The sequence below is a fragment of the Fusarium coffeatum genome (assembly GCF_003316985.1).
Source record: "Fusarium coffeatum strain FIESC_28 chromosome Unknown BRIP53273_contig_118, whole genome shotgun sequence".
Taxonomy (NCBI): Eukaryota; Fungi; Ascomycota; class Sordariomycetes; order Hypocreales; family Nectriaceae; genus Fusarium; species Fusarium coffeatum.
The window spans coordinates 35,590-51,251 of record NW_022157911.1 but is presented as its reverse complement, the minus strand read 5'-3'; the positions used below and the strand labels follow the sequence as shown (position 1 = coordinate 51,251).

Here is a 15,662-nt window from a genome sequence, read left to right as displayed (position 1 = left end):
AGTTTCCAAACGCATTGTTCAAACAGACGGGATGGTAACTGGATTTTTAGTACCTAGCTTTCACACGCGGGTAGCCCCGCAAAACGCGCTTCTTTGTACTGGCAGCAAGCATACCTTAGGTAGGTTAGTACGCACCTAGCAGGATGTTTAGCAGCTTGAACAATCGGGGAACAAATATACTGAATCAAATATAGAGAAGTACCAAATCATTGACAAATAGTCGTGCAACGATTGAATCCCTGGTGCACCCAAGAAATAGTCACGAAGACTGAAGAATTTATACAGCCAACGACAACGACAATGGAAGGAAAGAAAGTCTATTCGCATTTAGGGTAACATTCTTGATACTCCACGTTCATTGGCTGATACAAAAATATGCCAGGCATACCTGTAGGTGTCTGGACTAAGGTTGAGAGCATGCAGAACTCCAACCTCAAATAGCAAGTCGAAACTCATAGTAGCTTGAATAAAATACATGCAGTTCATCACAGGGGAGAACCGAGCCTTTTATTCCTGCATTCAGAGTAACGTACTGTAGAAGACTTTTGTCCAGTACGCCGGCCTCTGAATGTTAGTGCTATCTATCATCACGTGACTACACTCCACCTCTCACTGCTCTACCCCGTGCAATCAATCCAAATCTTCAGGTTCCTGCCTCTCCACCAAATTGATTCTCCCGTCCCTACCCACGTCACCGGGCCCCCGACAGCCCCAAACGTATCCCAACAGGCTCACGATATTATCTACATGTTGCCTGCCATCTGTAGACTATACTTTAATGACTTGTAAGTTTACCCTGCTCTTCCTGCTCCTTTCGGTCTCTACCGCGGTTCTGGCTTGCTGGCCTGTCGCCTATCGTCGATCCCGCCTCGGCCTTGACCATGCTCATCGCGATATTGCCTTCTTGAGAGCCTTATATATGGCATATCGCGATGCAAGTTGATGGATTCGATGCTTCAAGGTCAGCTAGATGCTTCTGCGACCCGTAGCAGTGTCTCCGAGCTGCCTTGTTCTTTCAATCGCGACTGGAAGGTTTTCCATCAGCCTTTCCATCGAGAACTTACACGGCATGCGACAAGTGACCAATCTCTACTGTTCTTCCTACATCTTGACCTTTCTGGCGTCGCTCCTGGGTCGCCAGAATCGCGTCATTCCAATAATGCCTCAACCGCACACGTCAGACCAGGCCATCAGCTAATATTGTCGCGTCTTCAGTAGGTAGTCTGCTTCATCACCAACATGATGTCCACCCCTACTTTGGGGGGTCCTTCCAACGGACACTTATCTCCTGGCGATGAAATCAGCATGTCTTTCGATACCGGAGACCACCTAACCGATAGCGATTCTCACGATGCTCCCAACCATATGTTCGATCAACCATCACCAGCTTCCTCAGACAATGCGAACCACGACTCAAATATGGTCCAAGATGACACACACATGTCGGCGAGCGAGCAGTCAAGTGAGGACAATGCATCTGACGACGGCGACTTCGATATGGAGGAAAGCATCATATCCCAGAACGAAGACGTGGGAGAAGACCACGCCAGCTCTACCGACTCAAATCGAACCTCTAAGCGCAAAGCTCCTGTCGAAGAAGAAGATTACATCAAAGCCAATCCAGAACTGTATGGATTGAGAAGAAGTGTGCGTCATGAAAATTTTTCACTCAACTTATGTCTTCCTGCTTGCTGACCATAGTGTAGACGCGACCCCGAGAACAACGAAAAATTGTAGGTCATCGTCAAGTAATGACACTAGGGTGCATCATTAACCCAATCCCTATAGGTCGAATCCGATGACTCGGACTCAGAACCACCTGTCAACCGCCGTACAGTCAAACGACGACGTGTCGAGACCTCGCGTCCTTGTAAGTTGTCAAACCAACCTCGCTTTGGTCGAGGTCAACTCCCCTGCTATTGTCTAACCTGTCCGCTGCAGCCTCCAAGATTGGCACACCAACGTTACGAGCCTCGACGGCCGACTCCGACTCCGACTCAGACAACTATGGCGGTGCCCGTGCAAAGAGCCTCCAGAAAAAGGCTCGAATGCAACGCGAGGCACAGCCAGCTCTTGCTCTCGCTGAAAAGCGCTGGTCAAGTCGTCGAGCTGCACAGGTACAACAAGGTGCTTATGAAGAAAGCGATGTGGATGATGACGAAGAAGATGATGATGAACTCGCTCTCGCCTCCTACACCGTCGATTATGTGGATGACTCTCCATACATAGAAAAGGTTGTCCGACATCGTCTGAAAGATGGATTGGAACTGTCTTACAACTCGACAAAGAATGACTTTGAGTACTTCATTAAGTGGCAAGGCAAATCACACTTGCATGATACATGGGAGACATTCGACGACATTCGTGGCTACCGCGGATTTCGCAAAGTCGAAAATTACTTTAAGAAGTTTGTCGACTACGAACTAGCTATCCGCTTTGGCACCGATATCCCTCCCGAGACCAAAGAGCAGTTCTTCCTAGACCGCGAGCGAGACGAGGAGGCATACGAAGACTACACAAAGGTCGAACGTGTTGTGGCTGTACGAGATGGTGAAGATGAGACCGAGTACCTTGTCAAATGGAAAGGTCTCACCTACGAAGAGTGCACATGGGAGGTCGCGTCAGATATTAGCGACGCGTTCCAAGATCAAATTGACCAGTATCTTGATCGAGCATCACGCTCCTGGCAATCAGATCGCAAGGAGACGAACCCTGATACGCGATCACGTATGGTAAAACTCGAAGAACAGCCGGACTTCATCAAAGGCGGCGAGCTTCGCAACTTTCAGCTGAGGGGTCTTAACTTCCTCTGCCTCAACTGGACGAAAGGCAACAACGTCATTCTCGCAGATGAGATGGGTCTTGGAAAAACAGTCCAGACCGTATCATTTCTGAGCTGGCTTCGCAATGCTCGTCATCAAGAAGGACCGTCCCTCGTGGTTGCGCCTCTCAGTGTTATTCCCGCTTGGTGCGATACCTTTAACCATTGGTCCCCGGATCTCAACTACGTTGTCTACCTGGGACCTGAGGATGCTCGAAACATCATTCGCGAGCATGAGCTACTTGTGGATGGAAACCCCAAAAAGCCCAAATTCAACATCTTAGTCACGTCGTATGAGTTTATCCTCCAAGACTGGCAATTCTTACAGTCCATTAAATGGCAAACCCTTGCTGTTGATGAGGCGCATCGACTCAAGAACCGCGAGTCGCAACTATACAACCGGCTGGTGAGCTTCGGCATCCCTTGCAAAATCCTGATTACAGGCACACCTATTCAAAACAATCTGGCCGAGCTATCTGCTTTACTCGACTTCCTGAATCCTGGCAAGGTTGACATCGACGAAGATCTCGATTCTTTGTCAGCCAATGATGCACAGGAAAAGCTCCAGCAGCTGCACAAGGCCATTGCACCATATATCCTCCGGAGAACCAAAGAGACTGTCGAATCAGACCTGCCACCAAAGACAGAGAAGATCATTCGTGTTGAGCTTTCAGACGTACAGCTGGACTACTACAAGAACATTTTAACCCGTAACTACACAGCCCTTTGTGATGCTACGAATGGCCACAAAAACTCTCTTCTCAACATCATGATGGAGTTGAAAAAGATCAGTAACCATCCGTATATGTTTCCAGGTGCCGAGGAGAAGGTATTGGCTGGCAGTGTGCGTCGAGAAGACCAGATCAAGGGCTTGATTGCGAGTAGTGGAAAGATGATGTTGCTTGACCAGCTTCTGTCAAAGTTGAACAAGGATGGCCATCGAGTTCTGATCTTCAGCCAGATGGTCAAAATGCTCGACATTCTTGGAGATTACTGCTCCTTGCGAGGCTATAAGTTTCAAAGATTGGATGGTACCATTGCAGCGGGCCCCCGACGCATGGCTATCAATCATTTCAACGCCGAGGATAGCGAAGATTTCTGCTTCCTTCTCTCCACTCGAGCAGGTGGTCTTGGAATCAATTTGATGACAGCAGATACTGTCATCATTTTTGATTCTGATTGGAACCCCCAAGCGGATTTGCAGGCAATGGCTCGTGCGCATCGTATAGGCCAGAAGCGGCCTGTCAACATCTATCGTCTGGTATCCAAGGAGACTGTCGAGGAAGAAGTTCTAGAGCGAGCTCGCAACAAGCTTCTCCTTGAGTATTTAACTATCCAGGCTGGTGTTACTGACGACGGCAAAGCGGCATTCAAAGAGGAATTGAACAAGAAGGGCTTAAGAGTCGAGGGCCCCTCGTCCTCGGAAGATATTCAAATGGTTCTTAAAATGCGCTCGTCCAAAATGTTTGAGCAGAGTGGCAACCAAGAACGTCTTGAACAGCTTGACATCGACTCCATTCTCGAGAACGCTGAAATCACCAAGACCAAGGTGGACGACAAGATCAATCTTAGTACCGGTGGCATTGACTGGGACAACTTCATGCAGATCACCGACGTCAAGGTTGATGACATCAACCTTGATTGGGATCAGATTATTCCCGCTGACAAGCTTGCCGAGATCAAGCTTGAAGAAGAAAAGAAACAGCATGAAGCCTACGTTGCTAAGGTTGCTGCTGAAAGCGCACCGCGAAGGGCAACGATCAAGAATCGCCACAACGAGAATGACCGTGCCGATCGTCTCAAGAAGCGCCAAAAGGAACAGCGAGACAAGGAGGAAGACGATAAACGAACCTTGCTTGCCGACCCCAAGCGTCCTTTGACCGACAAGGAGCAACGCAGTCTTATCAAGGCCTACTTCCGATATGGTTCTATGGATGATCGTGGCAATGAAATTATCAAAGACGCCAAACTCAAGGAGAGAGATCAAGACTATGTCAAGTCTGTCCTCGATGAGTTTATCAAGGCAGCCAAAGAAGCCGTTGACGAGAACTACGCTCAGATGATGGAAGAGGAGAAGAGGCTTGGAAAAACTCTTACAAAGAAGGATCGCAAGGCAGTTCTGATTGACTTTGCAGACTTGAAGAAAGTGAACGCTGAAACGGCTATCGAGCGTCCCAAACAGCTTCAGCTTCTTCGACAGGCTATCCATAGCCACAGTGACTGGCACTCTTTTCGCCTGCCTGACGCGACAAAGGCCGCCAACTATTCATGTGCTTGGGGCGCCAAAGAAGATGCTATGCTTCTGGTCGGCATTGACAGACACGGTTTTGGTGCCTGGCCACAGATTCGCGATGATCCTGACTTGGATATGGCTGACAAGCTCTTCCTTGAAGAACATCGCGTTGAGAAGAAGGAAGAACGCAGCAAGGGCAATGATAAGATGAAGGCCCCTGGTGCAGTGCACCTTGTTCGTCGCTCAGAGTATCTGCTCTCTGTCCTGCAAGCGAAGCATTCCAATGACCGAGGCGTACAACGAGCGGTGGAGAACCATCATCGGAACAACAAAAAGTCACTTGCTAATGGTCATCGTGGAAGTGCCACGGCATCTCCTGCTCCCCACAATGGAAAGAAGCATCGTGATCGTGACAGAGAACATCTCCATGGGGATCTTCACCGATCCCGTAGCCATGCTGACGAGCGTGGCACTCCACGACCCGACTACAAGCGCAAACACCTATCACACGAAGATAGTCGAAGTCCTAAACACCGGCGTCTCGAGGAGCATCGTCGCTCCAGTAAACATGGAGAGGACAGAGATAGATCGGAGAAGCGTCGATACCGTGATGATGAGGACCGTCGTGATGAGCGTCGCGACGACCGACGGCATGACAAGCATCGCCTTAGCTACAGTCATCGTGAAGACCGACGTGAAGACCGACGTGAGGACCGACGTGATGATCGACGTGATGATCGACGTGATGACCGTCGTGATGAGCGCAGAGATGAGCGCAGGGACGACCGTCGCCATGATCGTCACCGCGAAGATCGTGAGCGTGAGCGCGAACGAGCTCAGGACTCATACCCACAGGACGAGCGCCGAGCTAAAGCTCTTCGTCGGCTAGATGAGCTTCGCCGAGTTGGCGATAACAAAGATCAACGAGCCCAGGACAACGATGCCATGATATGGTTCCTACTGAAACCGGTCCGCGAAAACTTCGAGAAAATTCTTTCTACAACCAAGGACAAGGTCAAGTCTAGCAAAGAGCGGGCAAGCATTTTTGGGGCGGAGTTGGTCGTTATCGGCACCTTTCTCGACGAAAAGCTAGCGGCCACTGCTGCCGATGAGGGCCTGAAGAGTAATTTCTGGTAAGTTTCATTTCTCTACAAGTAATTGAACTTCGCTAACCTGGCTACAGGGACTTTTTGGCAGCCCTTTGGCCTGTGGACGATACAAGCAAGAGCGTCACTGGAAAACGACTGAGCAACATGTATCGCACTCTTCATGCCCGAGAAAAAGATTCTGGCTCGGCCAAGACCAACGGTGCATAATCACCCCGAGAAATGCAACGAGCGATTCTCGACAACAAATACACCACCAACCGGTTACGTACAGATATACCTGAATTTTTGTTTTTTTCATGACGACTTTAGCATCTTTATTTCCCCGCATAGGATCGGCGTTTGGTTGTGCATACCTCAATGAACAGGGCTAGTACGATGTTGCCCTTTGCTTGGTGTGGAGTGGTTCAGATCATACCCGGATTGCATGATATAGGACTTGTCATAGGCGGAGTTGTGTCGTCTCGTCTCGCCTTGGCTATTGCCAAGATTATACACTGGAGGACATGTCTTTATGCATTTGAGGAGGATGAGCGTTGCGTCCTTTTATTGAAGCGAACTTGTTACCAAGGACTCAACTTGATGCTGGTTAGTTGGTCAAAGACACCTGGGGCAGATACCAATGTAACAAACACTTCAGAGAAGAGAGACCTTGGTTGTTAGATGATTGTTTTCTTCATGGATGGCAAAAAAGAGCAATGATAGTCAAGCAGCGGGTTAGGCTTGGACTGATAGAAGCTTTATATTATACAGACGAATAATTAACGACGTCCTTTGATCCACTGTGACCTGGCCTTGCTTTCTATGCGTTTAATGTAATTCTTTCAGGATTGTGAATGTCAAGCTACCTATGGATGGGAACATGGTTGTTCTTATGCGGTAACTCTGGAATTCCCTTCAAACACTAGACGTATACTAGAATTTTGAACATTGGCAAACATTGAATCTGTCAAGGCTAGGCGTTTGTGATGCCCTCAAAGAAGCTGTTGGGGCTTGCCTGTACCTATTCGAATGGATGTCCACTGATTGCCACAAGCTGTGGATCCATCTGCCATCTGCACGAAGGAACACCGCCTCGACCATCCACCTCAATAATCTGATCATGTCATAAGCACTCAACAACCACCAGATATAACCAAACATAAAAATGTAGGTGCTACCCACAGACTTTAACTTAACTCACCATTCTCATTGACATGGCTCAAAGAATCCCTAAACTTATGATGACTTCTTACGCTCATGAACGTCAAATCGCAGAGCTCGCCGTCTTGCGGGCCTCAATCCTTACAAAGAGGGTGCAATCAAGCGTCAGTGGAATCTCAAAAGCCGACGACTCACCAGTCACTGCTGCCGATTTCGCCGCTCAGGCGGTCCTTATCAGTGCTCTTCGAAAGGCTTTCCCCGGTGACGCCTTTGTTGGCGAAGAAGACTCCAGCGCCCTGAGAGAAGATGACGCTTTGAAGCAGCGTGTGTGGGAATTGGCCTCCAACGCCCATCTGGAGAACCCAGATGATGAAGCCTTACTCGCAAGCCCTCAGGATGTCGACGAACTTCTTGAGGTAATTGACCTTGGAGGTCGTGGCCAGGGCGGTAGAAAGGGGCGCTTCTGGGTCATGGATCCTATTGATGGAACCGCCACATTTCTCAAAGGCGAGCAGTATGCTGTGTCCCTGGCTTTGGTAGAGGATGGTCAAGAGGTTGTCGGTGTCCTAGGCTGTGCAAACCTGAAGCCAGTAGATGGGAAGGTTGCAGAGTCAACCGTTGATAAAGATGGCTTAGGTATCATGCTCACCGCAGTTCGTGGACAGGGCGCAACGGTCCGCAAGATGGAATTCAACGGCCTCCAGCCTGCCCAGCCTCTGGATAGTATCTCCAAAGCGTCCAGCCTTGCTGACGCCCAAATCATCAACTACTCCAGCGGCTCAACCTCACGCCACGATCTCATTACCAAGCTTGCCAACTCATTCGGTGCCAAATTCCCCAACATCGAGCTATACTCGTCTCACATTCGTTACGCAGCGCTTCTCGTTGGCGGCGGCGACTTTCAACTTCGCGTGCCTTCGTCTAGTGATGTGCACATGTGGATTTGGGATCATGCTGGCGCCCAGCTGATCCTGACCGAGGCGGGTGGTAAAGTGACAGATCTCGATGGTAAGGAAATGGATTTTGGAGCTGGACGGGACTTGAAGCAGTGCAACAACGGCCTGCTCGCAGCGAGAGAGGGGATCCACAAGGCGGTGCTAGAGGGTATGGGCAAGCTTCTGACTGAAGATGCATCTCGTTGAGTATATGCTAGATGAGGGAGGATTGCCTACAAAGCTAAAACCTAACATTATTAACCAATAGTTTGTGATACCTATATCCAATCTTCGACATGTGCCAAAAGCGTATCTTACATCAAACTGCTTCTTCCTCCAATCTCCATGCTTCCTTGTCCATCCTTCATCTGTCCACTTCTGCCCACGACAAACTCTGTATAAATCCTCTGCAGTCTCGTCCTCTCCTCGGAACTGATACTCGCTCTTGTGTTATCCAGCGCCTTGATGAGATGATCCCACTCAATGACCACCTCTCTCTGCTCGCTAGCTTGCGCTTTGGCATCAACGTTGCCTGCAGGAATGCCGTGTACTTGCTTTGACTTCTTGCGAGCTATCTTGATTTCCTCGAGCTTTGCGAGAATTGATGCATTCTCGACGAGGGCAGCTGACTTGCTCTTCGGAGTGGCTTCCATAAGTGGCTTAACTTTATCTCCGTAGCGGAACTGCACAAAGCTCGGTGTGGAGTTGGACTTGGCGTTGGTACCGTTGGTTCGCTTCGAAGTGATTGCAGGCCCGTCTACGTCCAAGACGTCATGGATAGCCTCCAGTTGAGCGTTGGATACAAGAGCCTGTAGATCAGCACCCGAGAATCCTTCGGTTCGACGAGCGATGTCGGTAAGGGGCCCGTCAGTATCAGTCAATTCATCCGAGAGTCTGACCTTCTGGAAAAGTGCTTTGATGATATCGACTCGATCTTCCAAAGCAGGCATATCGCACAGAAGAGACTTGTCTAGTCGACCAGGACGAAGTAAAGCGGGATCAATCAGATCAGGTCGAGACGTGGCTGCCAGCACATAGACGCCTGATAGACCTTCGGCACCGTCCATTTGTGTTAGAAGCTGGTTAACCACGCGGTCCGTGACGCCTGTAGAGTCATGTCCTCTTTTGGGCGCAATGGAGTCGAACTCGTCAAAAAACAGCACACATGGCTTCGCAGCTTGAGCTCTGTCAAACAAGTCTCGGACACTCTTTTCAGAGGCACCAATATACTTGTTTAGAATCTCGGGACCCTTGACACTGATAAAGTTAAGACCACACTCGCCGGCAACCGCGCTGGCAAGAAGAGTTTTACCACAACCGGGATATCCATAAAGAAGAAGACCCGACCGGAGACGTAAAGGGCATTGGGCGAAGATTGGTGCGTACTTGGTAGGATATTGTAGCGTCTCCAGAAGTACCTGCCGCGTTTCTTGTAGACCTCCGATGGACTTGAAGCTCGTCGATGAGCTCTGCAACGTCACATTCCTCAACGAGGCGGGAGTAAAGCCCTTGAGAGCCTTGTCGAAGTCAGCACGAGCCAAATGAATGGCACCTGTTGAGTCCGGTGATTCAGCAATGGCTCGAATAATAGCTTCGTTTCGCGCACGGGATACCAGCACGCTGATGTCGCCAGGCATGTAGCCGTCGGTAGAGCCTGAAATATCCAGGAAATCAAGATCCGGGTCCAGAACGAAGCCGCTTGTCTTTGCTTGGCGATCCTCCTTGCTCGTGTGGCTGTGACCATCCATCCACGCACCACTATCTCCTCCAGTCATGCTGCTGTCAGCAGTTTGGGGTCGGCTTCCATCACTGAACTGTGCCTGGGCTTCATCGGCAGTCACGGCATCCTGCATAACGATCGACTCCATGACTCGGCGCCTTGCCTCCTTATCAGGTGCCTTGAGCTCTACGATCTCGCGCACTACGTGGCCACTGACCACGACTCCGTTGATAGACTCTTTGCCTTCAGCTGTCGCCAAAAGCACAACGCCACTGTCCCGGGTACAATATTGTCTCACAATAGAGCAAAGAATCTCACCCACTTGCCTGCTCCTGCCATTATCGTTTCCAACCTGGAGTTCTGTCTCTACAGGGCAAAGCTTATCCAGATCGTCAAGGATGACTACAGCCTTCCCGTTCAACCGTGCGCCCCAACTGGCAGAGGCGAACAAGCGATTGAGTGTTTCTTTTATCGTCGAAATCCTCGTCTCGTCGTTGACAAGTTTTCGACAGGGATAATAAAGCGTATGGAACAATGATTCTTGTCGAAGCTTTTGGGCCAAGTGCTTAGCAATAGAAGACTTCCCCGAACCCATGCCTCCTGTGAGAAGAACTGAAGATAGGTGCATCAGGTTGGACTGTAAGTTGCTCAGCAGAGAGTCAATTCCGACAAGGAGCGAGTCGTGAGTCGGCTGTCGCTCAAAGCCATCGGGTTCAGACATCCAGGATGGCCGAGTTGTGGGTGGCTGAAAGTCAATAGGCAATTTGGAATCGAGCCCAAGCAGCCAATTTGTTGCCTCCTTGCTCTCCTGGAAGTCTGCACCGTAAGTGAACTTGACAATACCACCTTCCCACCCCTGAGGAGCCTCAAGACCGTCGTATAAGCCTATAACAGACCCGTCTGTTACCGGGCCCTGGAGGAGCCCATCGGTATCCCTAGAACCATCGTAAATCTGACGAAATCGTTTCGCAGCTTCTTCTTTCTCGGCTTTGGATTCTCCACCAAAACGAAGGCCTTCAACCGTCTTTGCACTCGTGGCGAAAGGGAAGACCTTGATGCTTTGGACTGTCCCTTTGGAAAGTTGTTGCTGCGCAGCTTGGAGCTTTACGATACCGCCAACCATACCAGTGCAGCCGAGAGTCGCACAGAGGGGAGATGAGAGAGCCACCGTCTGACTATTAGGAGGGTCGATCCATGACCGGAGGTGTGCGATCACCTTTGTGGCTGCAGTCATACCAGTGGGAACACCGCCTTCTTCTGGCAGAGGTTGCTGCAGTCCAGCTGGTCTGATGACATCGACCGCAACGTAGTTCACTCCTTTCAAAGCTTCTCCAGAAAGAAGGTCATGATCAACCCATACACTAAAATCCTGCGGCAGTGGTCCTTCGTCAAACCATTCTTCGCATGACGTTCGATCGAGACCGCGCAGGAAAATGGCCGACCGTCGCTCTTCCTTTGCGCTTCGACGCCGCACCGTACTTGTCGCGCTTCTCTTGGACTTGGAAGTGCTGGCCACACTTCTATGATCGCCAGAGTTGAGTGAGCTCTTCTGCCTCGTTTTTGGTGCGACAATCACCTCGGCGTCGGGGGATATCTTCGCAAAGGGTAGGTCTGCAGGAGGCGCAGGGTCCAGTGAGATGACCTTGATATTCGCTGTCGAGGTCGGGGATAGGTGCAGCGTTAATGCGTGGGGCGCAATAGGATTGTCGCCGACTTTGTATGAGGGGTTCGGCAACGCTCGGATCTGGGACAGGAGATTTAGTTCGAGGAAAGTCGCGTGCAACTCAATGATCTCCCAGTCCTCTGGCGTGAGAGGTTCAATGTTAATTGTATGCGCCATCGGAGGATCGAGATGGATGGTGGCCATGATCTTCTGTCCTTCTGACAGTCCCAAGGTCTTTGCTAAAGTAGCATCGAGCTCAACAAGCTGAACCTCCTGATCGCGAGATACCCTCGAGCCATTGAGTCCATCGCGCGTAGCAGGCGGAGCTGTTCTTCTCTTGCTTGGCATTCCTGTCCATCCTACAAATACGGAGCGCTGCTGCGAGCCTGACCCGGTTGACGAGGCATCTCGGTAGCTGAGTTCGACGATAACATTTTGCGCCGGCTATGAGTCGCATATCAGCTAATTGCGGTGACAGATTGAGAAACAAGGCAATCCCTTACAGTGTTGACATTGACTAGTAATGAGACCAGCGACGACGGGAGGTTGACCAAGCAGCTCTTAAGGTGACTTAGGGAGATCTCGCCGGATACTGATTGCGCGTTTCTTTTTGGGGGCATGATGAGCTGTACAGATGATTACCTAGACTCTTAGGTATGAATAAGTCCCAGCTTTCTTGGAGAGATATAGCAAGAAACTGGGGGGGTGCCGAAAGAATTCCGATCTCAACTCCGTTTCTCATCCCGCAGCCGAGGTATCTATCTACACGTGCTCGGGATCCTCGCCGTACCTACCTACGGTATCCGTACTTACCTATCGCCTAACCTTACCTGCCCTTCCCCAGCTTTCCGCTTTATGGTCTGTGCTCTATTTTACTTCTGCGATACCGCTGTGGCTGGTGTCAATTAAAACTGCATGTGGCTGTGCGTAGCCCAACGCGTCAAGACGCGATCGATGTTCGCGTACTAGAAGGAAGGTCCATTGCAACCACCGTTGCCCCCCTGCGTTGGGACTGGCCCCAGCCCACTCAATTTGTGCATCGCTGTCGCATCTCGCTGTACCGTACTCCGTATTCTGTACCTATTATACCCACCTCAATACACAAACTTGACGACTTACAGCGCTTTCCGAACTCGACATTCCCTCATATCTTGGTCAAAAATGGCGCTGCGCGAGTTCAAGGCACCTGTCAGCTACGAGAAGCAACAACGTCAGTAAATCCTTTATTTATTTACTGGATTCAATCATCCCTTGTAGGCGCTAATAAACCATGCAGATGCCTTCCAGGAGTTCTTGACAGGATTCAAGACATCGCCTGAGCAAACAATTACAACTGCGCTGGGAAATATTACCATCGGAGAGGATGACCTGGACGACGAGTATGACTTTATGGACGAGGATGGTCAGGATGAAAACCAACGTCAACAAGCTAAGGAGCGCCGGGCTCCTCAATACAAGTACAAGAACATGCTGCAGCAACTTTCCGACCGAACAATCGACGAGGCGACAATTGATCTCGATGATCTAGCGACGGTATGGGTTGGCGAAATTCTCTTACTTACCACAGCCCACTGACAGTTCGTAGTGGGAGAGCCAAGCGTTTGACAACGAAGACAGCATGAGGCTTGTGGATTCTATTGAGATGAACACAAAGCACTATGTTGAGATTTTTTCCAGAGCGGTGGACGAGGTACTGCCTCCAGCAAGCGCAGACATAACGTGGGTATTTATCACCGGATCCCCAATCTATCCTATTAACATCAAATAGCTTCAAGGATGATGTTCTCGACGTGTTGATGGCTCGACGACAAACCCGTAACCGAGAGCTTGATGAAGCCGCTGAACGTGACCCAACTGCTGCTGATGACAAGTTCCCTGCAGAACTCACCCGCAGATACACTCTCGTCTTCAAGCCTCGATCTGGCACCTCAAGCCAGCCTTCAAAGGCACTGGCAGTGCGACAAGTGCGTGGTGAGCACTTGGGTCACCTCATTACCATTCGCGCAATCGCTACCAGAGTCTCTGATGTCAAGCCCATTGTGCAAGTCAGTGCATACACCTGCGACAGATGTGGTTGCGAAATCTTTCAGCCTATCACTGATAAGCAATATGGTCCCCTCAATATGTGTCCTTCAGAAGACTGCAAGCAAAACCAGGCCAAGGGTCAGCTCAACCCCTCTTCAAGAGCTTCCAAGTTCTTGCCTTTCCAGGAAGTCAAGGTTCAAGAAATGGCTGAACAGGTTCCTATCGGTCAGATCCCTCGCAGTCTTACAGTTTTCTGCCACGGAACGCTTGTCAGACAGATCAACCCTGGTGATGTTGTCGATATTTCGGGCATCTTCCTTCCTACTCCTTACACGGGCTTCAAGGCCATGAAGGCCGGTCTGCTTACCGACACTTACCTGGAAGCCCACCACGTTCTTCAACATAAGAAGGCCTACAGCGAAATGATCGTGGATCCCACATTAGTTCGCCGTATTGAGAAATACCGTCAGACCGGCCAGGTTTACGAGCTTCTCGCCAAGTCAATTGCCCCCGAAATCTTTGGACATGTAGATGTCAAGAAGGCCCTTCTGCTTCTTCTCATTGGTGGTGTGACTAAAGAGATGGGAGACGGCATGAAGATCCGTGGTGACATCAACATCTGCCTGATGGGTGACCCTGGTGTGGCCAAGTCTCAGCTCCTCAAATACATCTCCAAGGTCGCCCCTCGTGGTGTTTACACATCAGGCCGTGGAAGCAGTGGTGTCGGTCTGACGGCGGCTGTCATGCGAGATCCTGTCACTGACGAGATGGTCCTCGAGGGTGGTGCTCTTGTCCTCGCCGATAACGGAATCTGCTGTATCGATGAATTTGATAAGATGGATGAGACTGATCGTACCGCTATCCACGAAGTTATGGAACAGCAAACTATCTCTATCTCCAAGGCCGGGATCTCCACTACCTTGAACGCCCGTACCTCCATTCTTGCTGCCGCTAACCCTGTCTACGGACGATACAACCCTCGCATCTCCCCGGTTGAGAACATCAATCTGCCCGCTGCACTTCTGTCCCGTTTCGACATTCTTTTCTTACTTCTTGATACCCCTACGCGTGAGACAGACGAGCAGCTTGCTAAGCACGTTGCTTTTGTGCACATGAACAGCCGACACCCCGATATTGGCACAGACAACGTAATTTTCAGTCCTCACGAGGTGCGATCATACATTGCCCAAGCCAGAACATACCGACCTGTGGTTCCCGAGAATGTGTCGGAGTATATGATCAAGACATACGTGCGCATGCGAGACCAGCAGCAGCGTGCCGAGAAGAAGGGCAAACAATTCACTCATACCACTCCTCGTACCCTTCTAGGTGTTGTTCGTCTAGCTCAAGCTCTGGCACGACTGCGATTCAGTAATGAGGTTGTTCAAGACGATGTTGACGAGGCCCTGCGACTAGTAGAGGCTAGTAAAGAAAGTCTCAACAACGAACTCGATAATAGACAACAGGCCCAGTCGTCCAACGATAGGATCTACAGGCTGGTCATGAACATCCTTGAGTCTGGCCAGTGCCGTCCTGATGACGCTACCGACGATGAAGACTTGCGTGATGAGCTAGATATGAGAAAGGTCAGGGAACGGGTCCTCGCCCGCTTCACCGAAGATCAGTGGCTTAACGCCCTGGAGGCATACGCCCATCTAGATGTAAGTTTTTTTCTATCTTTCCATGCACCGCTTGCATCACTCAGAATATGTCGCTAACGAGATCTCAAGGTCTGGCAAACTGCTAGCAGCGGTAACAGACTGGTATTCATCAACCGGGTTGACAACCAGGAGGAAGCCATGGACTTTTGAGCATCCGGCATGTAATGGCGTGGCATATATTATGTACGGGTCCGGCGTTTTTGGCATATTGATGTAGACAAGAGCCTGCAAGTCTTGCTCCGAACAATGAGATTAGTAACGAACTACGAATCATCTGCAACCTGAGTGTGAACTCGTATGGCATGATCTGTCTAAGACGTAGGAGCTGTGCATGCTTTATAGATTTCTACTCAGA

At 50.2% G+C, this 15,662-nt stretch overlaps 4 protein-coding genes across 4 annotated transcripts; 3 read left to right on the top strand and 1 right to left on the bottom strand.

Moving 5' to 3' along the window:
* Nucleotides 1-1,239: 1,239 nt before the first annotated feature.
* Nucleotides 1,240-6,370, top strand: FIESC28_05499 (uncharacterized protein; the record flags this gene model as incomplete). Its single annotated transcript, XM_031159644.1, has 5 exons — nucleotides 1,240-1,647; nucleotides 1,707-1,733; nucleotides 1,789-1,870; nucleotides 1,942-6,187; nucleotides 6,238-6,370. The coding sequence occupies 5 exons, from the start codon at nucleotides 1,240-1,242 to the stop codon at nucleotides 6,368-6,370; spliced, it is 4,896 nt and encodes a 1,631-aa protein (XP_031016286.1).
* A 986-nt stretch (nucleotides 6,371-7,356) lies between these two features.
* Nucleotides 7,357-8,445, top strand: FIESC28_05498 (uncharacterized protein; the record flags this gene model as incomplete). The annotated part of the gene is made up of 1 exon (XM_031159643.1): nucleotides 7,357-8,445. The coding sequence occupies one exon, from the start codon at nucleotides 7,357-7,359 to the stop codon at nucleotides 8,443-8,445; it is 1,089 nt and encodes a 362-aa protein (XP_031016285.1).
* A 107-nt stretch (nucleotides 8,446-8,552) lies between these two features.
* FIESC28_05497 (uncharacterized protein) lies at nucleotides 8,553-12,241 on the bottom strand (the record flags this gene model as incomplete). Its single annotated transcript, XM_031159642.1, has 2 exons — nucleotides 8,553-12,065; nucleotides 12,125-12,241. The coding sequence occupies 2 exons, from the start codon at nucleotides 12,239-12,241 to the stop codon at nucleotides 8,553-8,555; spliced, it is 3,630 nt and encodes a 1,209-aa protein (XP_031016284.1).
* A 541-nt stretch (nucleotides 12,242-12,782) lies between these two features.
* Nucleotides 12,783-15,457, top strand: FIESC28_05496 (mini-chromosome maintenance complex protein 7; the record flags this gene model as incomplete). The annotated part of the gene is made up of 5 exons (XM_031159641.1): nucleotides 12,783-12,831; nucleotides 12,898-13,154; nucleotides 13,207-13,340; nucleotides 13,390-15,307; nucleotides 15,377-15,457. The coding sequence occupies 5 exons, from the start codon at nucleotides 12,783-12,785 to the stop codon at nucleotides 15,455-15,457; spliced, it is 2,439 nt and encodes an 812-aa protein (XP_031016283.1).
* Between the last annotated feature and the right edge of the window lie 205 nt (nucleotides 15,458-15,662).